This window comes from Eucyclogobius newberryi, unplaced genomic scaffold (assembly GCF_026437365.1).
Source record: "Eucyclogobius newberryi isolate DKJ021-1_F unplaced genomic scaffold, fEucNew1.0.hap1 SCAF_3, whole genome shotgun sequence".
NCBI lineage: Eukaryota > Metazoa > Chordata > Actinopteri > Gobiiformes > Gobiidae > Eucyclogobius > Eucyclogobius newberryi.
Window position 1 is genome coordinate 27344515 of NW_027315945.1, and position 12742 is coordinate 27357256.

The following is a 12742-nucleotide window of genomic DNA, read 5'->3' on the forward strand; positions in this document are numbered from 1 at the left end:
TAGACACCGGGAATTAAACAAGAACCATTTCGTGTGTCTCCTGCATCTGCCTTCATCTGCCTGCAGGTGAAGTGGGTGATCAACAGGAGGCACTGCTGTGTAAGAGATTAGGTGTAGCTGGCCTAAAGCTGTTCTGGTGGCACTGTACAATCAATGACAGTTTAGGGTCATTTAGTTATTTTTTAAGTTAAAACATTTTTTTAACTTCAATTTTATTGTTTGAATACGTCTGTGAAACCTGATTCTTTACTTTACATACCTTATATGTAATACTTTGTGACTATTTAACACTTTATTATATATTATAATTTATTCCATCCATCCATCCATCCATCTTCTGCCGCTTTATCCGGGGCCGGGTCGCGGGGGCAGCAGTCTGAGCAGGGACTCCCAGACTTCCTTCTCCCCAGACACTTCCTCTAACTCCTCCGGGGGGATCCCGAGGCGTTCCCAGGCCAGCCGAGAGACATAGTCTCTCCAGCGTGTCCTGGGTCTTCCCCGGGGCCTCTTCCCGGTGGGACATGCCTGAAACACCTCCCGAGGGAGGCGCCCAGGAGGCATCCGGAACAGATGCCCGAGCCACCTCAGCTGGCTCCTCTCAACGTGGAGGAGCAGCGGCTCTACTCCGAGCTCCCCCCGTGTGGCCGAGCTCCTCACCTTATCTCTAAGGGAGCGCCCAGCCACACGGCGGAGGAAACTCATTTCGACCGCTTGTATCCGCGATCTTGTTCTTTCGGTCACTACCCAAAGCTCATGACCATAGGTGAGGGTAGGAACGTAGACCGACCGGTAAATAGAGAGCTTTGCCTTTCGGCTCAGCTCCCTCTTTACCACAACGGTCCGATGCAGCGACTGCATCACTGCAGCCGCTGTACCGATCCGCCTGTCGATCTCACGCTCCATCCTTCCCTCACTCGTGAACAAGACCCCGAGATACTTGAACTCCTCCACTTGGGGCAAGGACACCCCACCCACCTGGAGAGGGCAAGCCACCTTTTTCCGGTCGAGAACCATGGCCTCGGATTTGGAGGTGCTGATTCTCATCCCAGCCGCTTCACACTCGGCTGCAAACCGTCCCAGTGCATGTTGCAGGTCCGGGTTTGATGGAGCCATCAGGACAACATCGTCTACAAACAGCAGAGATGAGATCCTGTGGTCCCCAAACCGGACCCCCTCCAACCCCTGACTGCGCCTAGAAATTCTGTCCATAAAAATTATGAACAGAACCGGTGACACAGGGCAGCCCTGGCGGAGTCCAACATGCACTGGGAACAGGTCTGACTTACTGCCGGCAATGCGAACACAGCTCCTGCTCCGGTCATACAGGGACCGGACAGCCCTGAGCAAAGGGCCCCGGACCCCATACTCCCGGAGCACCCCCCAAAGGACACCCCGAGGGACACGGTCGAAAGCCTTCTCCAGATCCACAAAGCACATGTGGACTGGTTGGGCAAACTCCCATGAACCCTCGAGCACCCGATGGAGGGTATAGAGCTGGTCCAGTGTTCCACGACCGGGACGAAAACCACTCTGCTCCTCCTGAATCCGAGGTTCGACTATCGGTCGGATTCTCCTCTCCAGTACCTTGGAATAGACCTTACCCGGGAGGCTGAGGAGTGTGATCCCTCTGTAGTTGGAACACACCCTCCGGTCCCCCTTCTTAAATAGAGGGACCACCACCCCGGTCTGCCAGTCCAGAGGCACGGTCCCCGAACGCCACGCGATGTTGCAGAGACGTGTCAACCAAGACAGTCCTACAACATCCAGATACTTTAGGTACTCAGGGCGGATCTCATCCACCCCCGGAGCCCTGCCACCGAGGAGTTTGCGAACAACCTCAGTGACTTCAGCTTGGGTGATGGATGAGCCAGCCTCCGAGTCCCCGGTCTCTACTTCCTCTTCGGAAGACGTGACTGAGGGATTAAGGAGATCCTCAAAGTATTCCTTCCACCGTCCGACGACATCCCCAGTCGAGGTCAGCAGGCCTCCACCCGCACCGTAAACGGTGTTTGTGAGACACTGCTTCCCCTTCCTGAGGCGCCGGACGGTTTGCCAGAATTTCTTTGGTGCCGACCGATAGTCCTCCTCCATGGCCTCCCCGAACTCCTCCCAGGCCCGGGTTTTTGCCTCTGCGACAGCACGAGCCGCGGCTCGCTTGGCCTGCCGATACCCGTCGATGACCTCCGGAGACCTACAAGCCAGAGTGGCCTGATAGGCCTCCTTCTTCAGTCTGACGGCATCCCTTACTTCCGGTGTCCACCACCGGGTTCGGGGGTTGCCGCCACGACAGGCACCGGAGACCTTGCGACCACAGCTCCGAGCAGCCGCATCAACAATGGAGGCGGAGAACATGGTCCACTCGGACTCAATGTCCCCAGCCTCCCCCGGGACATGGGAGAAGCTCTCCCGGAGGTGCGAGTTGAATACCCTACTGACAGAGGGCTCCACTAGACGTTCCCAACAGACCCTCACAATGCGCTTGGGTCTGCCAAGTCTGTCCGGCTTCCTCCTCCGCCAGCGGATCCAACTCACCACCAGGTGGTGATCGGTTGACAACTCTGCCCCTCTCTTCACCCGAGTGTCCAAGACACGCGGCCGGAGGTCTGATGACACGACAACAAAGTCGATCATTGACCTCCGGCCTAGGGTGTCCTGGTGCCACGTGCACTGATGGACACCCTTGTGCTTGAACATGGTGTTCGTTATGGACAATCCGTGGTTAGCACAGAAGTCCAATAACTGAACACCGCTCGGGTTCAGATCGGGGAAGCCGTTCTTCCCGACCACCCCTCTCCAGGTGTCACTGTCATTGCCCACGTGGGCGTTGAAGTCCCCCAGTAGAACAACGGAGTCCCCGGTCGGTGCACTGTCCAGTACCCCTCCCAAGGACTCCAAGAAGGCCGGGTACTCTGCACTGCTGTTCGGCCCGTAGGCCGCCACAACAGTGAGAGACCTGTCCCCCACCCGAAGGCGGAGGGACGCGACCCTCTCGTTCACCGGGGTAAACTCCAACACGTGGCGGCTGAGCTGAGGGGCTATCAGCAAGCCCACACCAGCCCGCCGCCTCTCCCCGCGGGCAACACCAGAGAAGTGGAGCGTCCAGCCCCTCTCGAGGAGATGGGTTCCAGAGCCCAAACTGTGCGTGGAGGTGAGGCCGACTATATCTAGTCGGTATCGCTCAACCTCCCGCACAAGCTCAGGCTCTTTCCCCCCCACCGAGGTGACATTCCATGTCCCCAGAGTTAGTCTCTGTGTCTGGAGATCTGGTCGCCGAGGCCCCTGCCATCGACTGCCGCCCAGATCTCTCTGCACCGGCCCCTTATGGATCCTCCTGCGGGTGGTGGGCCCACGGGAGGGCGGCCCCACGTCGCTCTTTCGGGCTGTGCCCGGCCGGGCCCCGTGGGGTAAGACCCGGCCACCAGGCGCTCGCCATGGAGCACCCATCCCAGGCCTGGCTCCAGGATGGGGCCCCGATGACGCCGATCCGGGCGACGTGAACTGCCTTGATTGTGTCGTCGTCATAAGAGGCTTCTGAACCGATCTTTGTCTGACCCGTCACCTAGGACCTGTTTGCCTTGGGAGACCCTACCAGGGGCATGAAGCCCCCGACAACATAGCTCCCGGGATCATTCGGGCACTCAAACCCCTCCACCACGTTAAGGTGTCGGTTCAAGGAGGAGATTTATTCCATTACGTCATACTAAAATTCTAAAGTTTAGACCATCAAATTGTCAGTTACACATTATAGATTTGATCCATACCTCATTCACAAATGACCGTTCTGGAGGAAATAGTCTAAACATGATTGAGTTGAAGCCTGTAACAGTCACTGCAGAGCTGAGCCGAGCAAAGACTGTGCTTTTCAGATCCCAGGCCTCACAGTGGCTGAAAGTGTCCTGGTTTAAAACAACGAGCCGAGTGTGGCCTGTGCTCAGAGGAGACTCGTTTAGAATGTAACCCCCAAATCTGCGGAAGTTATAAATTTAAGAAGCCGTCACTACTTCCCTGATCTGCACCTGGTGGACCTAATTACATTTCACCATCCCAGACACCGAGGGACACTTCCCTGATGCAGAGATGAATACCAGCAGTGTGTTTTATAGAACATGTTACATTGTCTACTTGAGGATTAAAATAGTATGGATGTAAACAATATTGATGTATATTTATTGAAATATTAATGCATAAAACTAGTGTTTGTCATTGTAAAATTGACCCATTATTAAGGTTGCGTGCACACACACCACATCCATACTGGGACTAAACTGGAATTCTGAATCAAACCAAGTTATCTAGACAAAACTGGGCTCAAAACACTTGAAGTGTCCCACTGTCATTCTACATTTCCCAGAGTTTTTTAACCATTTGAATTTGACTTGGTTCTTTGACCAAGGACACGCTCATAATTGATGACTAAACCCTTGTGTGTTGTTTCTATAACCTGTGAAGGCAGCTTACAGATGGAGCTTGACTCCATTTCATTTCCTCCTCAGAGGTCAGATCATTATGAATTACCTGTGCCACCACTCCTGGTAATGGCCCCTGCTGCTCTCAGCCTCCATAAACATGTCACCATAATGCGGTGTGCTCCGGGGCAGACAGAGCTGCACATAAGGCTCTGCTGTGCAGGTCGAGGAGGGCAGACGCAGGCGTTACTTCCTCTGCAGAGGAGCCTTGTGCTGCTGCAGGTTCAGGTTGTCACTAGAGCCTTAACCATAACATGTTATTGCATCACATTTTTCACCCATCACGCTGCTTCAGGCAGTTAGTCATGCATCCTCTGAGATTCTACTTTAGAATTGCTGGATAATGTAGCAGATAAGATTGAATATAACGTTTAATGTCTTTATAGTTGATAATTTGTCGTTGTAATGTCTCTTTAAATTAGGCTTTAATGAATTTAAAGAGCACTGCAAATAGTATTATAACAAAAGAAGGACATCAGAATCAGAAAAGGTTTATTGCCATTACCAATGAACAAAATTCACTCACAAACATTGGAACATCAATGAGCAATAATAAAACAACATATATAAAATTTAAAAAGGCTTTTTTTTTACTATAGGATAAAAATGTAAAAATAGGCCTACTATATACACAAAATGTACATTAAATTTAGACATATGACATTTGTTAACAATTCATTTTCCTCAGATTAGGGCTGCACGATTTGGGGAACAATATGATATTGCAAAAAAAATCCGACCATTATTGCGATCGCGATTTAGATTTTAATTTATGTTTAAATAATAGGGTTCTGTTCAAAGTTCAAATTTTAAATAAGAACTGACAAACAAATCACAAATAATCACAAGTCTAACATGTCTGCCCAGATCTAAACTGCAGCGTTGATTCGATTGTGATGAATCGTGCAGATCTACCTCAAACGTGTCACAAAGTCCAGTCTCGCTTACTTCCTGTTTATCGAGGCATGACCACTGCGGAGGGACCACCTGTGTGGACTGATTAGAGGCCGGCCCCTCCCCCTGGCCCTGCGTCCCAGTCCTACCTGAAGTGTGCATGATTTACAGTGTGTTTGAGCAGATTGATCCACTGCTGTTTGAATGCTCCATGAACAGGCCACCACTGCCCCGCTGCCGCCTCATTACAGATCTGGAGCAGTTCCCTCATGCAAACACACACCAGCCTCCACTGCTCAGTCAGACGAGACTCTTGGCACCTCTGGTTTTTAGATTGCATCGTGGTCATCTCGGGGTTTTTTTTCCTGCTGCGATTCTGTCGTTTTGGCTGCCGACTTGCGGAGGGCGTAATCGTCTGTTCGGGGGGGTGGGATAAATCTACTGTTAATGAAACACTTGCGTAGGATTTGGGGCCTTGAAAGAAACTATGCGAGTTAAAAGCAGCACAGTTTGAGGTGTGCTTGAGGCCTACCTGCAGAGCCATAAAACACTACTCTGCTCTTTTCACACTGTGGCTAAAAGCACTGGGGCTGTGCTAGAATAAGCTGTGCATGGCATCTGTTCAAGCACTTTCTGTGAGAAATATTTCCATTCCGATGTTTAAAAAGCTGGTAGGAGTGAGCGGTATTGATAAATGTTTATATTTTCAGGATCCGATACTTGAGAAATGTGTTGTGATGCGTCTTGGGTGAGGTTCACACAAAAACGTGAATGTAAAATGAACGACAAAGTAAAGAAATTTCACTTAATAGCCTTTTTTGAAAGACTACACTGCAATATCTTTATTTATTTTTCATCATCATCTCTCTTTGCAACATAAATCCAATCCACTTCATTTCTACAGTACATTTTCAAAAATAAAAGCCCGTTCCAAAGTGCTGCACATAGTGAAATGGAAATCAACAGTTTAACACAATAAATACAAAAAAAATAGAATATGACAAAAACAAGTAGAAAGTAACACAATAAATAAATACAACTCATGAGGTGTCAAAAGCCAGAGAATAAAAGTGGGTCATGTAGGATATTTTTTCATCATTATTATTATTATAGAATATATAATGGATCTCCTCAAAACAACCGTTGTGATCTTGCCACTTTAAAAAAACAAAACAAAACTAGACTGATTTTATGTCCGAATTTCATTTTAAGGTTCACAATTATCCACAGTATGATCCTGGTTTTAATGGCTTGCAGAAACCCCCGAGAACAGCCGGGAGATGAATGTGCCGTTTGTTAGTCAACATGAACTCCAGAGTGTCTAATGGCTCCAAGTGTAACTACGGAGCCTTCATAATGAATCAAAATGGTGGATGGAAACTGGCTTCAGCACGTGGGGGTCGTGGTTTCACAGCCGTGCAGGGGCAGACAGTTAGACTCAGCTGGTAGTCTGTGCTTTTACGGGGCCCCTGTGCTTCCTCCCACATGAACGGGGCCAGAGCCGTGTTTGAAGCCGGCCCAGTCCTCCCCGGGCCCTGGATGTTGGCTATTGTTGCACATTTGGCACCGCTGAGGTAGATGTGCGTCTGCAGCACAGCGTGAGATGGCACAGTGTGTGTCTAATGTGGTCACATGTGCGGCGGTTCATTAACTATCGGCCCTATGGAAATTATACAGTAACAGCAAGCAGAAAATACTGTGTCGGATTATTTAGACAAATAATTGTGTTTTCTGTGTCAGTAAATGTATTGTGTAGTGACTAAAGGTGGATGATCTCGTCTACACTAATAGATTAATGTACAGCAGTTGTAAAGATGGCTGAAAATGGTCTGTAATAAGAAAACTAATTAAAAAAAAATAATAACCAACAAGTGTTAAAAGATTTGACAGAAAGAAAATTTGTGTGTTATCTTCTCAATAAAATATAAATGGATTTTTCTGCACTTTTGTGGTTCATTTTACAATTTTGTGAAACTTTCATCTCAAATTTGACATTGACATTGAAATATCATCTTTTTATCATCAAGATAATTAAAGAAAATTTATTTTTGCCAGTTACAGTAGTTAATCTGAAATATTTACATGTATGTACAGTATCTCCTGTACTTTGCTCGTGCACCTGATTCAAAACCTGTCTCTTTCTGTCTCTCGTTTCTGCTCAGACACAGATCCACGTCTTTTGGAAAAGCAGGAGCAGACGCAGCCCACATACGTCGCTCTGAGCTATATAAACAAGTAAGTGAGCTGCACAGAACCTTTTTAATACAAAGCATTAGTGAAAAGTGTTTTATTTACTCATGTTGTCTGTGCAGCACTTGAAATTGTCATGTTTCTAAAATGTTCTATATAAATAAAGTGGATGAGAAATGACGATGATGATGGAAATAACATTAATTTTGTCAATTTACAAGTTCTTCTTTCCTCCAGTTCTTTCACCAGTTTTCTACACCTTTAGTTACTTTGAAGTTCTAGTAGTAGTACAAAGGTCGTGTTGTTGTGTTGTTTGTGATAAATGATAATTGCGTGGAGCGTGCGTGTCCTCTGCACGTCACTGCCCGTTTACTCCAGGTTTAAGTTGGTTTCTTTTACTGTCGGCTCATCCCGTCGCACTTTGATATGGTCCTTGAATGGCGGCTTTAGAAGTTGTTCATTTACAAGAAGCTACCGTCTCCCTGCCGTCACCGACACATTCTTGATGTGGCTCATCTGTAATTTGTTAATTCCACTTTGTTTTTATTTTATGATACACATTTGCTTTACTATGCACCGTAAACGTAGCGCAGGGCCGTCTGAAACAAGCCACTAAAACCCGTTGCATGTTCGACGGCGGCTTTCATGTCACATCTTTCCGAGTTACTGTTGGATGTAAGCGACTTTCCCTCCATCCCAGGTTCATGACTGATGCGGCGCGGCGCGAACACGAGGCCTCCAAGAAGAAGGTGCAGCCGAAGTCGTCTCTGGGCGTGTCCCGAAACACTCCGCCGCGACACACCAACGGGAGCCTGACGCCGCCCGTGACCCCGCCCATCACGCCCTCATCGTCCTTCCGCAGCAGCACTCCCACAGGTTTGTTTATTTAAAGGTGTGTCACTTCTCTGGTAATCACTATATATAAGAAACAGAAAATGATGCACTAGTGATCAGATATTATTCGGTTAATTTATAATCATGATTATTCAGGTCACAATATACAAGAATAATTACAAGAACTAAAACATAATGATTGTGACAACTTTAGAAGCAAAATACGTTTTACATCAAACTATAGTAAAATAGATTTTAATATTTGTTTTATAATTACTGTTTTTACAATAATTTAATAATGCCATGTCCCCGTATCAATATCTGATATGGTGGATATTACTGTATTTATTGACTGGTGTTTCATTGTGACATTTTTGTTAATCGCAATATTTTCTGTATCTATATATCACACTTTGAAGTTCTTGTTTTGCCTGGAATATTGCATTACACTTCAAAAATTACTAGTCAAATCTGTGGAGAGGCGAGCCCACTCCCTAATCAACTCTAACTCACTAATTAACACTTGCAGATGAATAAATGCAATATTAATTAGTTTAATGCCATATTGTGGAACATTTCAAGTAAAGCAATAACGTGTAGTAAGTGGCAGAAAAGTTACATAGTGAACCTAATTTATTATAAGACGAGCTTATTTACCAAAATAAAACAAAGTAAAAATGGGACAAATATCGAAACGCCAGATTAGGATTCCATGGCCATATGACATACTTTTCATTTGTATAGTAAAGTCACACATTAGGTCTTATAAATATTATTATTATTATTATTATTATTATTATTATTATTATATCTACTATAACCAACTAAAGCTTCTTTCACTTATTTCAAACACTAAAGCATTTACATTTATTTTCAAATATTTGATAGAACACTGATGAATGAATATTATTAATAATATAGATAGAAATAGATAATAGATAATAATTGCTTGTTTGTTGTCAGTGTTTCTATATTTGCAACAGATTGATACAACATTGACCATAAAGACACTTTTTAGACACTGTAATGTCATTTTAAACACAATATAACAGTAGTGTCCTTCCACATGGTCTTTTCCTATCTAGAGCAGTATAAAACTCAGTCTTACCTACATAGTTTAAACATTATGGTAGTTTTGGTATTGATTCGTTTGGAGTATTGTTGTTTTGTTTTATTCTTTTCAACCCTAGTGCAGAATTCCCATTAATTGCACAAAGATTGACATTGAAACTGAATTTGCAGGTAGTGAATGTGACGAGGAGGATGTGGAGTTTGAGGAGTCGGACAGTGACGAGTCGTGGACCACAGAGAGCGCCATCAGCTCCGAGTCCATCCTCAGCTCCATGTGCATGAACGGAGGGGACGAGAAGCCCTTTGCCTGTCCCGTCCCGGGCTGTAAGAAGAGATACAAGGTAGGCCCAGTGTGGTATCCTCTACAGCCTATCAATAATACTGGAGATATTGACCAATCGTGACCCTGGGACAATCTGCCATTTTGTGGAGTTGGTTACATCGGGATCCACTGCTTTCTCTTGTGCTCAAACACATACTCACTCTGCTTATGGGTCAATTGGTTGCTATGAGTGAGTGACAGGTGGATTTTACCAATCACAGCGTCTTATTTCTCAAAAAAGCAGCTAATTGTAATAAAATATAAATTGTTAACCTCGGCTCTTAGAAAATCGTGATATGAAGAATTTGCAATATTAGCCACACCAAATTGAAATGTCCTTTAGCAAGTTAAGTTTTACTGATTGAGTGATTGATTGATTGATTGATTGATTGATTGATTATGGTAGTCAACCACATTTCAAGTCAAGTCAATTAATTATTTCATTAGGTTTGAAAATGTTTAAATGTACAATAGCAATAAATACATTGAAATGAAATGAGTTAGCTGGACTTTTGGGAGTGACGGGACAATTGAATTGGCCTTGTTTAGTATTATATCAAAAGTATCTATTTCATCCCTACTACTCATCCAGGACCATAGTTACAATTCTTAACTGTATGTATTCCTCCAGATTGTAATCATTTTGAGTCTTTCCCAGCGCCTCCTCCTTCTTTAGTCGACCAATATTTTCTTTAGATGACTTCATGTGTCATTCACTCGTCATGTGCAATACTGCAATATTCTTATTTCTGGTGTATTCTTTACTCAAGTCACTTTACCTGTATCTATCCATATGCTGCACTGTCCATATTCATAATCATAGACATATCCACCTTTTGTATAACTGATATTTTAGGGTATTTATTCTGTCCATATGCTGCACTGTTAAATAAACACGGCCATAGCAACTAATTGTACATAAGAGCTTTTATTTTTCACATTTTGTTAGATATTTACTATTTTAAAGTTATTGTTTTTTTATTGCATGCATCTATTCTTCTGCTGTTCTTGTGTGTATGGCAACAGTGCAATTTCCCCCATGTGGAAAAAAGAAAGGTTCTCTTATCTTATCTTGTACGTGTGCATGTGATGAGCAACAAAGAACGCTGCACTTGTGTATTGAACATAAATGCGTCCACACACACGTCGACTAAAGCAGTGTTTTACTGGATTTTCCGTCCACATCTTTCACATCTGGCTCGTGCGGTGGGGATAAATTATGTGCAGCCAGAGAAAATTGCATCGCTGACGTGAATGACAGTCTTATGGGCGATAACTTAGTCTCCGCGTAAGGAAGTGGCGAGAGAAAAGTATTCAAATGTGTGACAATTTTTGAATAGTTCATAGAAGTGAAAATGGTATAAAGAGTATATGCAATAACTGAAGAGAGACCACAGCTGAGGGTTTTCTTGGTCCTAAAACCGATTCAAACAGTTAAAACACTGCTCTGTGGACTGTAAATTACACATTACATGTCATTTTTTTTTTAACAGCAATCGTCCAATTTTAAAACGTTTTCGTCGATAAAGTGTTGTTGTGGTTCTTTTAACATTGTTGCAAAAATCATGCAATACATTTATTGTCTTGCAGAATGTGAACGGGATCAAGTATCATGCGAAGAACGGCCACCGGGCCCAGATCCGGGTGCGAAAACCCTTCAAGTGTCGCTGTGGGAAGAGCTACAAAACGTCTCAGGGCCTTCGACATCACACCATCAACTTCCACCCTCCCGTCTCCACCGACATCATCCGAAAAATGACGCAGTAACCAACTCCTTGCACTTTCTTTACAAACCAATCGCCACCGGCACCAGCTCTTTGTTACTTCCTCTTTTACTATGTCTCATTTTTACCCATCATGACAATATTTTTGATTGCATGGCATCCACGTGTTATACATTTTATATTTTATGAATGATGTGGATTGTTCAGTTTTTGTATTTTGCACATTTATCGATCATTTATTCTTTGTTTGTTTGTTTTCTGTGTCAAAATGAAGTGTCAGTGAGACGGCGACAGTGTTCAACTCACTCATTGTATTAACTTTACTGTTTAAATCTTGTTTCTTCTGTAAACAATGACCTAAGACACAAAACGTAAACTCAGGGGACAACTGCGAGCATTTCAGCACCACATTACAGGCAAATGAAAAAAAATAGGTTCCAGATCTTGGATGTGGTAAGCAGCGGCCATGGAAACGGCGAAACCTCCCTTCACAAGTTCAGGAACCTCTTGTTTTTGTAGATCTTTGCTGGAGGACAGAGGAATTGCACATCTTTCTGGAGGAGATTGTTTTCATGAGGCCACTTTTATGTTCATTGTTCCTACGGTTTTCTCAGTATTTTTACAGTTATGCATTCAAGCACTTTTTAAACAAATATTTGAGGAGCCTTTTGCCACTGTGCAAGGTTTAAAACCTCTGCACTGTTGTATGTACGAGACTCTTTCATGCAGCTGCCTTTACATAAAGGTTGATCCCCAAACCTTTTACAGCGTTGTTCTGGAATCTTCTGATGACTCCAGTTGTTCATGTGTGCCATCGTTTGATACAAAGGTCTATATTTTGGCTTTCCCAGCTAGAATACTTTTGTTACCGTCACACGTTCTCACATTTATGCAATAGAAGTGTGGGAAACATGCCTTCTTTGTGCCATATAAAAAAAATCGCGTTTTTTCTATACATTTCGTTATAAATGTTGCCACGAAAATGAGAATTACAGCAAGTAAAAATGCATGACAGTTGTTGTTACATCTTGTGACAGTATTGTGCTGCCAGTACAGGTACAATTGTTGTTCTATATTGAATGTAATGTTGAAAGTTCAATAAGTAGAAGCTTGTGAATGCAAGTTTCAAACCCCTTCTGTATTTCAACAAAACGTTGCTTTATGTAAATGTTTTAAATGTTTGTTACCTTGAAATACATGTTTTTCTGACACAAAAAGAAGCCAGATTGTTTTTTCCCCCA

General features: G+C 44.2%; 1 protein-coding gene across 1 annotated transcript in view; it reads left to right on the forward strand.

Annotated features, from left to right (window-relative positions):
- The window catches only part of jazf1b (JAZF zinc finger 1b), a 14947-nt gene extending 2208 nt beyond the window's left edge, over positions 1–12739 (forward strand). Inside the window, exons 2-5 of the mRNA XM_072461125.1 lie at positions 7523–7595; positions 8251–8426; positions 9627–9796; positions 11368–12739. Coding sequence (XP_072317226.1) covers positions 7523–7595; positions 8251–8426; positions 9627–9796; positions 11368–11544 — 596 coding nt within the window. The 3' untranslated portion in view covers positions 11545–12739. The remainder of the gene's footprint in view (positions 1–7522; positions 7596–8250; positions 8427–9626; positions 9797–11367) is intronic.
- Positions 12740–12742: the final 3 nt, after the last annotated feature.